Genomic DNA, 15,132 nt, shown 5'->3' with positions numbered 1-15,132 from the left:
TAAAAATGTAACTTTAGCAAAGCAAGATAGCTTAGCAGTAAAGATGTTTGCTATCAAGCCTGATAACCTGAACTCAATCCTTGGGACCTACATGGTAGGAAGAGAGAATGGATTCCCACAGGTGTCCTCTGTCCTTGACAGATCTGCTGTGGTGTGCACTAACCCCACCTCCACATACACAAAATAAAATGTGAAAAATAAAAAAAACAAACCCACTGATGTTCACACAAGCAACCCCAATTGAACTCAGTAGGTCTCACACAGAGAAGGAGCTAACCATAGATGAGGACCTGTTGAAAACAAAGGATTCTACAGGAGTGGAGGGGGATTACAGAGGACAATGGGAGGTAAGTATGATTGGTGTGTGTGCATGTGTGTGTGTGTAACTGTAAAAGAATAAAACAGATGTTCAATATTAATAAAAACGAGAATTAAAACAAACAAAAGCCACAGGGAAAAAACACACACCTACCAAAATGTCAGAAATTTTAAAATACTGATATTACCAAATGTAGATCAGGAATGAAACAATGAGAGAGAGAGAGAGAGAGAGAGAGAGAGAGAGAGAGAGAGAGAGAGAGAGAGAGAGGAGTATAGACACTCTGGAAAGCAATTTAGCAGCCCCCACAAAGTAAAAGATACACTAAACATTCAATTTAGCAACTATACACTCTATCTGAGCACTAATCTCAGAGAAATTAAATGTACAGATACAGATATAAGTATCTATGTCTAGATACAGCCACACACACCCAGTCATGTGCTAGCTGCTTCCAAAAAGTAAAGCAGGTAAGTAAGAGCCAGGAAGTCTCACCCCCAGGTTAGCAGCCTCAAATCCGGCTGCAAGCTGCAGTGAGATGGTGATTCCTTTAAGCTCAGTTCAGAGGCACCAGAACAAAATCCCAACTTGTCACCCTGTATCATTCAGAGGACAGCAGCCAAGTGCCATCTTGAGAAAAACTACTGATAAAAACAGTCACCCCAAAAGCCATATATATCATGGCCACCGTCTAAGGAACCCAGTTTTGCCAGCTCCTGACAAAGAATGGCCCACAGGCAGCTGTAAGAAGCAGAAGGACCAAATGAGCCAAAGGTCAGGGGGGCAGGAGCCTAGTTCACTGTGGGAAGTGCATAAGGCAAGCTAGCCCCACTCTCACGTCAGAACCAGATTTCAAACCTGGATTTGATAGGTCTGATACTGAAGCTAATGGGTAGATAGAATGTTGAAGATGTCTCTGTCCTTCACTGCTCAAGTCCACAAACTCTGAAGTCCCAGTAGGGCACCCAAACCCACAGTGACATCCTTCCAGCAGGGTGCTTAATACTCAGGAGGCCTTAAAGATAGGGCAATAGGTTCTCTGCCTATATTCATCCCAGTGCTGTGGTCACTTCACAACTCACTTGGGAGACAGCCCGCAACCAAAAGAACTACCTATGTTGTGCTATCTGGTGATGTTCTGGGGGTTGTGAGATGTAATGCTAAGCTAATGTGGCAAGCAGAAGCTCTGGCACACAAAGGAAAACACCTATTATGAGATTACTCTGGAAGACACAGGATACTCACACCATTCGGCAACACAATAACCTAAAGACAAGAGCCTACAAGCTCAACTGGCCCTCCTCCTCTAGGACGGGCCTCTATGCACAGGACTAGGAGCCTCCAGTGTTTAAGGAGAGGAGAAACCTCAATCTCTATCTATCATCCATTCATCCATCCATCCATCCATCCATCCATCCATCTTTCCCTCCCTCCCTCACCCACCCCTGTGTGTGTGTGTGTGTGTGTGTGTGTGTGTGTGTGTGTGTGTGTGTGTTGGCTCTCTTTCCACATGTGGGTTTCCAAGCACACATGGATCAGGCTTGGCTTATCGGGTCTGGTATGCAGCGCCACCTCTACCATCTTCTTGCTCTTCTACTTGTTTTACATGTATGTTTGCCTGTTTGATGTATGGACATAAGGCACTGGTCTGGTGCCCACGCAAGTCAGAAGAGGGAACTGGACCCCTGAAACTAGAGTTACAGATGGTTGTGAGCCAGCATGTGGATTCTGGAACGCAAACCCAGGTCCTCTGCAAGAGCAACAAGTGCTCTTAGCCACCGAGCCATCTCTGCAGCGCTCCTCTTTTTATTCTCTGTGTATTTGTCATTTACTTCCACCTGTCTAATTTTATTTATGCTTTTTTCTCTCCAATTAGGGACAGACATTTTTCTTATCCTTTGTTTCTTTTTTTTTTTTTTTTCTTTTTTTCGGAGCTGGGGACCGAACCCAGGGCCTTGCGCTCGCTAGGCAAGCGCTCTACCGCTGAGCTAAATCCCCAACCCCCCTTTGTTTCTTTATTACCCTAATCTATAGTTAGTATTTTGACTTTACCTTCTGCTATGTGAAACTTTTCTTGTGGAGACACAAATGTCTACTCAGCCCAAACAGGGAACCAATGGCATTCCACCAAAGTCCATTATTTTTGTATAGAGATAGTAGACCAGTAAATCAGTGACTCCACAAAAGGTCCCTAAATATGGCCTTCATTCAGGCAACTCTAGGACATTTCCTTCCTCCTTAGCAAGGGGTACAGTGGGGACATGCCGTCTCTTCTTGTAACATTTTAGTGAACTGCCAGTCAAGTTTTGAAGCTTTCCAAAACCTCCCAAGCACAGCATTTGACTTTTCATCAGTTTTTCTCCTTAGGAACTCCAGCTGGACACAAAGCTGACAATATTCACTTTCAGGGAACTGGGGCAGGACCCAATTCGCTGAAAGTGAATGAAAGACCCCAGCTTAGCAGCAGTAACGCCATTTTGCAAGGCTGTACTTAAGATGACTGGTTCAGGGAAAGGTTAGAACACTGAGTACACAGCGGCTGCCAAGCAGGATGTGTTTGGTTGAAGGCCTGGCAACAGGACGACTTCGGTTGAGCACCTGACAATGAAAAAAAAGCCCCGAGAGAGGTCCCACACCCTGGTGGGGGGCCGAGTCAGTCGTTATGTTCCAAGAAGGTAGCTAAGAAACTTGCCCCCGGGCTGAACCCTTGGGGGGCCGAGTCAGCCGTTATGTTTCAGGAAGGTAGCTAGGAAACTTGCCCCCGGGCTAAACCCTTGCCATATTAGAATCCACCAATTATATCCCTGTAACCATGCATCTGCTTCTGTATGCTTGCTTCTGCTCCCCAAAATCCTATAAAAGCCCATCCTTGGTTCCGTGGGGTGCGCCAGTCCCCCGAGTGACTGAAGCGCCCGCAGGTGCCTGTGCCTGTGTATCCCGACAATAAACCAAATCCTCTTGCTGATTGCATCCTGTGGTGTCTCAGTCTGGTCTTTGGAGTTAGAGGGTCTCCATCCCGAGGGAAAGTTCTCCCTGAGAGCTTTTCATGAATATTGAGTTTCCTTTCTCTTTTCTTCATCTCCTGAGTGCTTTAGCATTTTACAAACACTTTAGATGCCAGACTAGATCACGCAGGACTGCCAAAACCTATCCTACTTTGTAGGGATCACAGGACTCAGCAAAGCCACTAAACCCTATTGAGTCACCTTCTTTCTAAACTTTCCCGTGGACATAGTTCTGTGTGGCCTGAAGACCTGGACATCAATACACGTTTCTTTTTCTAACTTCCCCAGTAATGCATGTCCTTCCTATCCTGTCTTCTGTTTCCTGATCTTCGTGAAATCTTAGCAGGAGATCAAGTATTCCTAATGGTTTGTAATGAGTCTATCCACCAGGAGCTGACTCTTCTTATACTGCCTCGGCTTATATAGCGTTTGTCTAAAGAAAGTGTGAATAGTTGTATTATTTAGTTTCTCTGCCTCTATAGCATGCACACTAGTCCCATTCATAAGTTTTCTCCAGAGCTGGGTGTAGTGGCACATGCCTTTAATCCCAGTATTTGATAGGCAGAGACGAGTAAATCTCTGTGGGTTCAAGGTCAGTCTGGTCTACCTAGTGAGTTCCAAGGTACCCAAAACTACATAGTGAGACCCTAACTCGAACAAACGAACAAAATATTTTCCAAGTCAAGCAGCTGAGAACAGAATATTGCCTTGCATGGTCTCCTGAATTCAACCATCCCTAAGGCCCACATCTATCTGCATGCTTTATCATGGATTTTTGTCTTTCTCTTATTAAAGACTGAACCCAAAGGCTATCTTATATCACCTTTATCTTAATCTCTCTTACTATGTGACTCTTTCCAGGGGTTCCAACATTTTAGATCCAAGGGAGGGAACTTAAGCACACACCCGGCCTTCACTCTCTTTCACTTGAATCTTGCCAACTATGAGAAGCAATGTGCCAACACCTCCAACCCTCTTCTTTTTTTCACTTTCCTTTCCAAACCAGAGACTGACACAGAGGCCAGACACGGCATGTTTGTCGCTTGATTTTTAAAAGAAAACTGTAATTGCTCCCTGACTCCCACAAGTTCTTTCTGGAAGATACCTCATATGCATGTTGTTATTGCCCAAAGCAAAGGCTGAAGCCACAGCTGCTTAAGATCACAACCCATACATCCCACTTTCAGGGACTGGTAAACATTTTTTAGCCTACTGGCTGTTTAGGGGGCTGTAGGGACAATTTTGGTGTTTTTTTTTAAAAAAAAAAACACAGAAATATTATAAGAATATGTTTTCATTTTAATCCCAGGATGTGGGACTGTGATTTGCCTAAAGCTCTAACAGAGGTATGGTTTTGCCAGCTGCAAATAGTTTTTGATTGTGTGATGTTTAGAATATCAGAGGGTATATAAATGCTGGGGGCTGGTCCGCAAGAGGGTGAGCTGGTGGTTGTTGGTCTTTAGGGAGGTTGGTTTCAGTTTGTTAGTAGCTGTGATCCAAGAAGAAACAAAAAGAAATTAGGTTAGGGATTTTCCTCTAATTCCTCTTTCCCCTCTAACCTTGTTTCTTACCTACCTAGTGTTAAAAGGTGAAACAGGGGAATAAAAGGAGGGGAAAAAAAAGAAGAAATTACAAAGCAACAAAGACCAGCTAAGGGGACATTCCCATAACTCAAGAGGTGGAACCCAAGAAGACATTCCACCAAGTACAGGAAGATGGCCATCCTGGAATTCCTCACAAAGATGCTCCACTCCCAGACAGCTCAGCCTTGGTCACATGTTCTGTCACCCATCTCATGAGGGCTGTAACCACCACTACAGTAAGGAGGCACACTGTCTCATGGGGGATAGATAGTCTTACTGGAATTTCTCCCATGGGTGCCTCACCCTTATTATATGGATCAGATTCAGTTGCATGTCTCACCATCCATTGCAGAGGCCATGCAACCAATCCTATCCAGCTCATCCTTAGTTCTCTTGGTCCCTACTTGGGTGCCATGTGTTATGGGAGGCTTTTCTTGGTGAGATGCATCTATATAATTAAGATAGGGAGTCGGGGCTGGGGATTTAGCTCAGTGGTAGAGCGCTTACCTAGGAAGCGCAAGGCCCTGGGTTCGGTCCCCAGCTCCGAAAAAAAAAGAACCAAAAAAAAAAAAAAAAAAAGATAGGGAGTCAACCACAAACCAAAGTAACTATTCTCCCCCAATGTACAACTGGTAAATCAGTGAGTGCATCAGCACTAGTTATAGGAATTTGGGTAAGCGATTACTAATAGGAGCAGGAGCGACTGAAGGGGAGCTATATCACTAAAAAGCCCACCCCTGCATAAGCAGGGACTCATGCAGGGTTTACAAGTAGCTGACAAGTGGGTCTTTATTGCTTCTTGGTGAGAGGCTTTTGGGACTCTTGTTCCTTTCAGCTTTCCCAACTTGTGAGAATAGTGTACCTCCAAAATCTTATGACTCTCCCCTCGCTCAGCCCTGCAAGGAGTGTTTCAATTCAGAAGAAATTGTTACCCAACACTAAAACAATTTTTGTGTGTATGCAGCTGTGTACAGTGTGTATATGATGCTATACATGGATGTGTGTGTATGCAGTATGTGTCTATGCACATACGTGTGTGTGTGTGTGTGTGTGTGTGTGTGTGTGTATGTGTGTGTGGAGGCCAGCAGTTGACCTCAGATGTCTCTCACGATCACTCTTATTTTTTAAGATAAAGACTCTAACTGAACCTGGAACTCATTCATTTGGCTAGGCTGACTGGCCAGTGAGCTTCAGGGACCCACCCATCTCTGCCCACCCATCTGCCACTGCAGGAGTTACAGATAAGCCATGCAACTGTTTTTATGTGGGTTCTGCACCTATGCTTTATGCTGACTGAGCAACCTTCCTAACTCTGGCTTTTTAAAAAATATATTTTTAATCCTTTGCTATTTATATAATTTTGAATGTTTATACCACTGATAAATTTTTTTGATTCCCTTTCTCTTATTTTTTTCTATTCTTTTGCCCTTCTCCTTTAGCCTCCCTGACATTCAACACTTTCTTTATCCTTTTGTCTGATTACCCAGGTTCTTCTTTCGTTTTGTATCCCTTTCCTGTCTTCTTCCTATCTTTTTACTTACTATTTTGACACTTACACTTAGCACAGTGGACAGCAGTTTTCCATTGTTAGTGCCATGTCCACTGGGGATGTAGCAGTGGGCTGTAATTAATTTTTACACGTGTTTCTATAGCTTGTATGGTTTGCTGTTGTCACTGCCACTGCAGTTTGCTTCCTCTGCCAAGTGGTACTGACATTAAGTCTGGAGGAGACCACTCGGTAAGAAGATCCCCCCAACCTAGAAGAGATATCCAAAGCAACAGATGTGCAAATCACAGCACACCAGAAAGCAAGACACCACGACACCCCCAAAGACCATACTCCAACCATAGAACCCAAAGATACTGAAGAAAGTCAAGTGCCAGATAAAGACTTCAAATGAACTCTTGTGAAAATGATCAGTGATCCAAAAGGGAAACAAATAATCAGATGAGCTCAATACAGGCCCAAGAGGGGAAACTCAACAACAGAAAAATGTCAGCAATATGGATGCTTATGGATGAAAAAGTCAGCAGCAACAACAGACCAACCCCACCATCAAAAATCAGAAAAACAAACCCACAGCTTGGAAAAAAACAAAACAAATAGAAATGTTAGAAAGTAAAACCTCAAGAAATAAGTAGTTAAGTAAGACAGTGGAAAGCATGATCAAAAGAATCAAGTAGAGTATTAGGGATAGAGGCCAAAGGTGACTGACACTACATTCAAATATCAATAAGGAAAAGAACTAAAATGAGATACGATTGAAAGAAGAAATCTAAAACTCGTGGGATAGAAGAACAGCAATTACACAGAATATTCATTCGTTGGCATCAGAGAAAAAAATGCCTTATATCTACTGAAAGAAACAGATATTCAGAACACATTTGGAAACATGGAACCCCAACTAGACGTGACTGGAGAAAATCCTCTCCACACACTGCATCGTGTGTATGTGTAGTGTATTCGTGTGAGTGGGCACACATGTCCACGCATGCATATATGGAAACTAGAGGCCGATGCTGTTGTCTCCGTTGTTCTCTACCTTACTTTTTTTTTTTTTTTAAGATTTATTCATTTATTATATATAAGTACACTGTAGCTGTCTTCAGATACACCAGAAGAGGGCACTGGATCTCTTTACAGATGGCTGTGAGCCACCATGTGGTTGCTGGGAATTGAACTCAGGACCTCTGGGAAAGTAGTCGGGTGCTCTTAACCGCTGAGCCATCTCTCCAGCCCTCTACCTTACTTTTTAAGACAGGGTTTCTCACTGAGCCTGGAGCTCACTGACTGGCTAGCCAGGCTGGCCATGAGCCCCACCATCCTACTGCCTCGCCTCCCCAGTGCAAGGTTACAGGCACATGCGACCACTTCTTTTTCCATGGGTGGTGAGGATCCAGACTTAGATCCTTAGGCTTTCATACTTTACCCATTCTCTAAGCCATCACTTATGCTCTTAAAATCAGTAATTCTTCCACATATCAATAATAAAGTTTGAAAAATTGGGGTGGGGAGGTCCATTCACTGAAGCTTAAAAAAAAAATCTAGGAATAATCGTATCAAAACAGTGAGAAGATCTCTACAGTGAAAACTTGAAAACACTGAAGAAACTGAGAACAGCACTAGGTGGAAAGATCTATGCTCAATGGCTAGACAAAATTAATAGTGTGGAAATAGGTGTCTCACTGAAAGCAATCAACAGGTTCAATGACTACCCATCAAAATTCCAGTGAGATTCTTCACAGAACTAGAGAAAGCAATCCTAAAGTTCACATAAAAGTACGAAAGTTATCAAATAACTATTGCAGTCTTAGGATAAAGAACAATGCTGGGGAACGCACAATATCTAATCTCAAATTTATACTACCGAGTCACAATAACAAAAATTGCATGGTACTAGCACAATAGCAGATGTGTAGACCAATGGGATAGAAATAGAATAGAGGACCCTGAGTAAACTAGACTGGTATAGCCACCTGAGTGTTGACTACACTGCCAAACAGACACACTGGTGAAGTCAACCTCTGACACATGGAGAAGACGGACTTCATGGGCAGCCTGGAATGACATCCATAGTTCTCACCCTGCATGGGCCAATTAAAAATAGAGCAAAGTCCTCAATTTAAGATGTGACACTCTGGGGTTGGGGATTTAGCTCAGTGGTAGAGCGCTTGCCTAGGAAGCGCAAGGCCCTGGGTTCGGTCCCCAGTTCGGAAAAAAAGAACCAAAAAAAAAAAAAAAAAAAAAAGATGTGACACTCTGAAAGTGCTAAAAGGAAACAAAGAAAACAGTGCATCCACAGGGAAACCAATATCACAGAAAATCCCCAAAACTGATAAATGGGAAATCTCTTGTGAGAAATTAAGAGTCTATAACAACAAAAGAAATAAACACTAGTGTAAAGAGACAGCCTACAGAGTGGGGGAAAAAAGAGTTTGCCAAAAAACAAAATGTATATATGATCCAAGGGATTAATTTCCAAGATATATAAAGAATAGCAAAAATTAATCCCCCCTCCCTAAATCATCCAGTTACAATAAACTGAAAAACAAAAACAAAAAACAAAAAACAAAAACCAGGACAGTGGGTAAAGCTCTTCCCACTACATAGTACTCTGGAGTTCAACCCCCAGGACCTGCATGGTAGAGAGAACCAAATGCTACAAGTTATCCTCTGACCTCCATACATATGCCCACAATCACACAAAACAGATACATAGGGGGAAAGTTACCAGAACACAAATGCTCAATAAAGCTTGACAAAGTATTCAAGGACCTCAGCTCTCAGGGAAACACAAGGAAACTTATGCAGGAACTATGGAGATCTGTGTGGAGGTTCCTCAATAAATAAATAAATAAACAAACAAACAAATAAATAAAAGAATAAACAGAACCATCATCAGATGCAGCCACACCACTCCTTGGTCTCTAGCCAAAGGACTCTTAAATCAACACACAGAGTACATCCATATCCACTCTTATAACTTAAGTATTCACTGTAGCCAAGGAATGGAAGCGACTTAGCTATCCACCAACAGACACAGAAAATGTAGTATATACACACAACAAAGTTTATATAGCCTGAAGAAAAACGAGATTAATGGTATTTTCAGGAAAATAAATCAAGTAAAAATCAATTAGGCAAAATAAGCCAGATTCAGAAAAATGAAGACCATATTTTTTTTCTCCTATTTTAAACACAAATTTACAATTATAGCTGGGTCTGGTCATCCATGCCTTTAAGAGCATGGCCTTCCTGGTCTACGCAGCAAGGTCCAGGTCAGTCAGGACCACATAGTGAGGCCAAGTCCCAAAGACAAGCAAAAAGTATAACCATGCAATCTAAACAAAGAATATTTGTATATTTGGGGCAGGTTTTCTTTTTTCAATTTGTGAGTCTTAGTTTTCTTTTCTAATCACAAAGTTCACTATAGGCTATCTCTCCAACACTCCTGTGAGCATCCAGTCTCTCTCCTTAGAGACAGCTGGTCACTGGATTTGTGTGCAAGTTTCCAGAAACTTTGTATACATACACCAGTATCTTAATGTGTCCATTCCTGACATTTTGCACAACATACACATTCTCCTGCAGCTTTCTTTCTTTCTTTTAATCTACCAGTTTTTCTTGGAGACTGCTTCATAATATTATATAAAGAAGTTCTTTTGCTTTAATTAAGAACTTCACAGTAACCCTTGTATGGCTCTGTTACAATTTATTCAAGCAGCACCTTATTAAGGGGCATTTAACTTATTTCTTTTTTCTAATACAAAAACCATGGAACTGAATTAAATAATTTTCTATATATTAAAATACCAAACAATATATCCAAATGTGAGCAATGGTCATTCACAGATATTAAATCAATGTATAATCAATATATAGATAAGTGTCTAGTGCCTGGTGATTCATACTGACCACCCATTCAATGCTAATTAGATATTTCTATCCTTGACAATTGGTGAAAATGCTTTACTAGTGTGGCTTTAAATCACCATGGGTGAGCTAAAGTATCTCTTTTTAAATATGATCATCATTTACATACCACTTTTGCCTTTTTGTAGTCTGCATAAAGGTTTTTCCAGTTTTTGTTGCTTGTTTGTTTGTTTGTGTTACTGTTGTTCTGAGATGGGGATCTCATGCTGTATCCCAGCTGTCTGAAACTTGCTGTAGAGTCCAGGCTGGCCTCGAACTGGTTAACAGTTACTTTTATTTTACCTGTTTGCCTACATGTACACTGTGTATACACCATGTTTGCAGTATCCACGAAAGCCATTTGAATCCAATGGGACTGGGGTTGTGAACAGCCATGTGGATGCTGGAGTCAGCTTCTAGCACCCATGTTGGGGAGCTCAAAAGCACCTGTAACTCCTTTTGTGGGGACTCTGCTGCTGGCTTCTGGCCATCACAGATGCCTTCACATAGGGCAAACATTAAAAGCCCGGTGTGCTGGTATACACATTTAATTCAAGCACCTGGTAGGAAGAGGCAGGCAAATCCTTGAGTTTAAAGCCAGCCTGATCTATATAGTGAGTTTCAGCTATTTCAAACAAACAAACAAACAAACAAACAAACACACATTATGTCTCATGTCATTTGTCATTTCCAGCTCTCAGAATAGTCACTTTTTTTTTCTTTTTTTCAGAGCTGGGGACCGAACCCAGGGCCTTGCGCTTGCTAGGCAAGCGCTCTACCACTGAGCTAAATCCCCAACCCCTAGAATAGTCACTTTCAAGGAGTACACATGGCTTCTTATGAACCTGTCATGTATTCCTCTCCTGCCCTCTAAGGACACTTGTTCTTCATCTCTGATTCCAAATACAGACTAGATGCTCCTCCTACAAAATGTATAATTTTATTGGTTCTTTTTTAATTTTCTTATTATAAAAGGCACACACTAAAATGTTTTTTAAAAGTGGACTAGAGACGTTCTGGATCTCTGGAACAATGGCTCAGATTGTTCTGGAGGACAAAGTTTAGACAATAAAAGAGAATAAAAGTATATAAAGACAATAAAAGCATATAAAAGACAGTAAGATTACAAAATCATCTATCCAAAAAATTAAAGTTGGGGTCGTATTTCTGTCTAAATCTCCAAGTTCATTAATACTGACTTACACCTTGCTCTCTTAAAAACTAATCATTTTTTCAGTAGGATTTATTGCTGTTACTGTCATATTAAAACTCCCAACCATACCAATCTCTACCATATAGTAGTCATTTTCTTGTAAAGGATGAGCCTAATTTTCTGCTTACTACTTGGGGGTTCAAAATCTATAGCACCAAATGCAATTACTTTCTTTAACTTATTTGCCAATCAAGCACATAAATGCCTTAAATTCTTTAGCAGGGTTGGTTAGATAGTTAGCAACAACATAGTAAAACGGTGTTATGAGAGTGCCCGGTGTGTCTTTCTTGGTTTGGTACGGAAAGCAAGAACCACCCCCAGGTTCCAGCAAGTTCCAGCAAGGTTCCAGGACTGCTCCTGGCCCACAGGCTCTGAGAACTCAAATAAAATAGGGCAAAGGTCTTAGACTATATGGCGGCGGCACACGAGAAACGCTCTCCGAGGCCCAGATCCTTAGTCCTCAGCATTTTCCTGGCTTCTCAGAACTGGGGGTTGTAGCCAGTGGAGAGAGCAGCACCTAGTCCTGGAGGTCATGCAGGATGACGACCTGGCGGGCTGAACCCACAGAGCCGGACGGCCCACCGCTCTCTGCCGCGCTTGCGCAGAGCCGCCACTGGCAACCCAGGCTTGCGGAAGAACCTCCGCACCGACACTCACCGGTCCATGAAGTTACACGAGGAGGCTCGGCTACCGCGCTGGGGCACGCAAACCCAAGTGTTTCTAGGAAACGAACCCCACGAGAGCTCAGCCTTCCACCTCTCCACATCGCGACCAGAATCCTACTCCTTTTCCGGTCCCTCCTCACAACAAATCCCCACCGGAAGGGTTCCGCCTCCCACACTCGCAGCTGCAGGCTTTTGCATTTACATAAGTTAATGAGAATTTGTGTGGCCACGGTTAATTCGAGCTCGTCTATCAAATTATGTCTGCAATGAAATAATGAACTATTCCTAATAAAAGGCCACGAATACCTACCTTCTCTTCCTAGGAATCACGCCGTACTGTTTTCGTATTTACTAGATATCTCCTCAGAGACATGGTGTGCCTGGAAGACCCTGACTCTAAATGCTTCAAATCAATATGGAAAGAACTTCTTTCAAGGCGTTCAAGTACCACAGAGAACAGAAGTCCAAATTTAAAGTACGTTTTCTGAAACTGACTTATTATCCTGTACAGCATACAGGACCGCTATGTAGCAGAAAACTCGGAACACTCAGTTTAGACAAAACTTATTTGAAGTAGAAACAGGGATCAGTACGTAAGATTCTACTTCACACTCGTTATTTTTTGTCATCTTGACATTAGATTCACCAGGAAGTAGGGACCCTCACTTGAATTGCCTTCAAGTGTGGTATGTTTGTGGTGGCGTTTTCTTGATTGATGTGGGAGGGTCCGGCCCTTTGGGAAGTGGAACCCGGTTGTATCAGAAAGCCCACATTGATAAAGCAGCTTTCATTTATGCTTGCCCCGACTTCCTTCAATGATGGATTAGGATCTTTACGTCAAAGAAACCCTTTTCTAGAGTTGCTTTTATCACAGCCACAAAAAGCAAACCAAGAACGGTATTAAAATGAATGAATGAATGAATGAATAAATAAATAAATAAATACATATTAAAAAGGCTTTCCTCATAAAAGAAGGGTCAATTCCTAAAATTTAGGGCGTCATTCTACATTTTAATAGGCAGTGTCATCCTTTAAGTCGGCGAAACTTACTAAGCTTTCATTTACACCCTCTTAGCTAAAATATTAACCTCATAAGCTGAAAATCAGCTGTTCTATCATAGTCAGAGTCCCCGTGTTTAGAGATATATGGCCATTTCAACAAATGAAGGAGGTGGTAAGTTTTACACAAAAGTTAACGTGTCCTGTTTTTGTTAGATTGACAGATCCAAGGAAAGGCAATGGTGCAGACCTGTTTAACAGTGTAAGGACTTCCTATGCATGTGTCATACTTACATTAAGTGTACACCACACAACTTCACAGCCATATCAGTCTCGCTTCAACTAAGACAGGAAGTAATGTGCTTAAATATTGGCAGGAAGCAAAGAACTCTCGAAACCCCACCCGCACCCCCCACACACACAGCAACAAAAAACTTTTCTTTAAGTTAAGCCTGAGCTGGTGGGGGAGGGTCTCGGCTCTGCCACCGACGCCCGCGGGGACCCTGGCGGCTGCCGGTGACAGTCGGGGCGGCATGGCCGAGGCTGGCGGGATCGGGCCCCCAGCACTGCCGCCCGCGACCCCATACTGTGCCCACTGGAACCTGGCCACCGCCGCCCGGAGCTCTGCTTCCTAAGGGCCAGAGACTGCGGTGGCCACGGCGGACGAGGCGTGGAGGCGGGAGGAGGAGGCGAAGTAGGCGCAGCTACTTTTTGCTCCGCGGGCAAAGAAACTGGAGAAACTCGGTGTGTACTCTGCCTGCAAGTACTGTAAATGCAATGGCTGGAGAACCCCAACCCCTCTCCTAATCCACCAAGAGGAGACCTCCAGCAGATAACTGTCAGTTTGACAGAACCGTGTCGAAGCTGTAGCCATCCATGACCTTGCTGCTCATGTTTCCCACTTGGAGAATGTGTGAGCGGAGGAAATGAACAGACTCCTGGGAATTGAAGACGCAGATGCCAAAACAAGTTTTATTTCTACCTATTCAAGCTCTTGAGAAAGTCTATTTTACAACCTGTGGTCGAAGGCTCCTTGGAGAAGAAGTCGCCATTTGAAAAGCCCAGTTTTGAACAGGGTGTGAACAACTTTGTACAGTGCAGGTGTAGTCACTTGCCATCAAAGGAGAGGCAGACAACAATCGAGCTGGCCAAGATGTTTCTAAAGTGCATCAACTACTGGCACCTGGAGGCTCCGTCTTAGCGGAGACTACGGGTCTCCCAATGATGCCATCTCTGGATACAAAAAAAAAACTACACAAGGTGCTTGTGCTACTGCCATGTACCACAGTTCTGTGACAGCTTACCTTGGTACAAAACCACAAAGGTGTTTGGGAGAACATTGCTTCGGTCCACCTTCACCATCATGAGATGACAACTCTTGGAACAAGCCAGACAGGAAAAGGACAAACTGCCCCTTGAGAAACCCATGCTAATCCTCACACATTTCCCAAGTTTCTGTCCATGTTGGAAGAAGTGTATAGTCAAAACTCCCCTATCTGAGATCAGGATTTTCTCTCAGCCTATTCCAGAACCAGCCCACTAGGAATCAAACAGTGATCAGTCCTCCTGTTACTGGGACAGCATTGTTCAGTTCAAATTATACTTCCCGTGAGCTGATCAATTGAGGGAGAACAGGTCCTGGGTCCAGAAGCTCTTCTGGGCTTGAAGCAAACCCAGGAGAAAAGAGGAAACTGAACAACTCTCATGCTGAAGAGGACGCCAAGAGATCTCGAGTGATGGGGGATATTCCTGTGGAATTGACCAGTGAGGTCTGTCTACCATCATAGACCTTGCAAGGATGCTTGGACCAGAGATCTGAAAACCCGGAGTGAATGCCTAGGAAACAGGTACTGTGTGTCTAAGAAGTTATTCATGGCAGACTTACAGAGAGTGTTTACTAACTGCAAGGAGTGAAACCCTCCCAAGAGCAAGTAC

General features: G+C 43.1%; 1 protein-coding gene and 1 pseudogene across 2 annotated transcripts in view; one reads left to right on the top strand and one right to left on the bottom strand.

Annotated features, from left to right (window-relative positions):
* Window positions 1-12,369, bottom strand: part of Coq3 (coenzyme Q3 methyltransferase) — a 31,071-nt gene extending 18,702 nt beyond the window's left edge. Inside the window, exon 1 of one of the 2 annotated variants that reach the window (XM_017593201.3) lies at window positions 12,191-12,369. In XM_017593201.3, the coding sequence (XP_017448690.1) occupies window positions 12,191-12,299 (109 nt within the window). In that variant the 5' untranslated portion in view covers window positions 12,300-12,369. The remainder of the gene's footprint in view (window positions 1-12,190) is intronic. The other variant, XM_039109358.2, reaches the window with a different exon arrangement.
* A 1,361-nt stretch (window positions 12,370-13,730) lies between these two features.
* Window positions 13,731-15,098, top strand: Kat2b-ps1 (lysine acetyltransferase 2B, pseudogene 1; annotated as a pseudogene).
* The last annotated feature ends 34 nt before the right edge of the window (window positions 15,099-15,132 follow it).

This window comes from Rattus norvegicus, chromosome 5 (genome assembly GCF_036323735.1).
Source record: "Rattus norvegicus strain BN/NHsdMcwi chromosome 5, GRCr8, whole genome shotgun sequence".
NCBI lineage: Eukaryota > Metazoa > Chordata > Mammalia > Rodentia > Muridae > Rattus > Rattus norvegicus.
The sequence above is the reverse complement of the archived record's forward strand: the minus strand, read 5'-3'. Positions and strand labels throughout refer to the sequence as shown.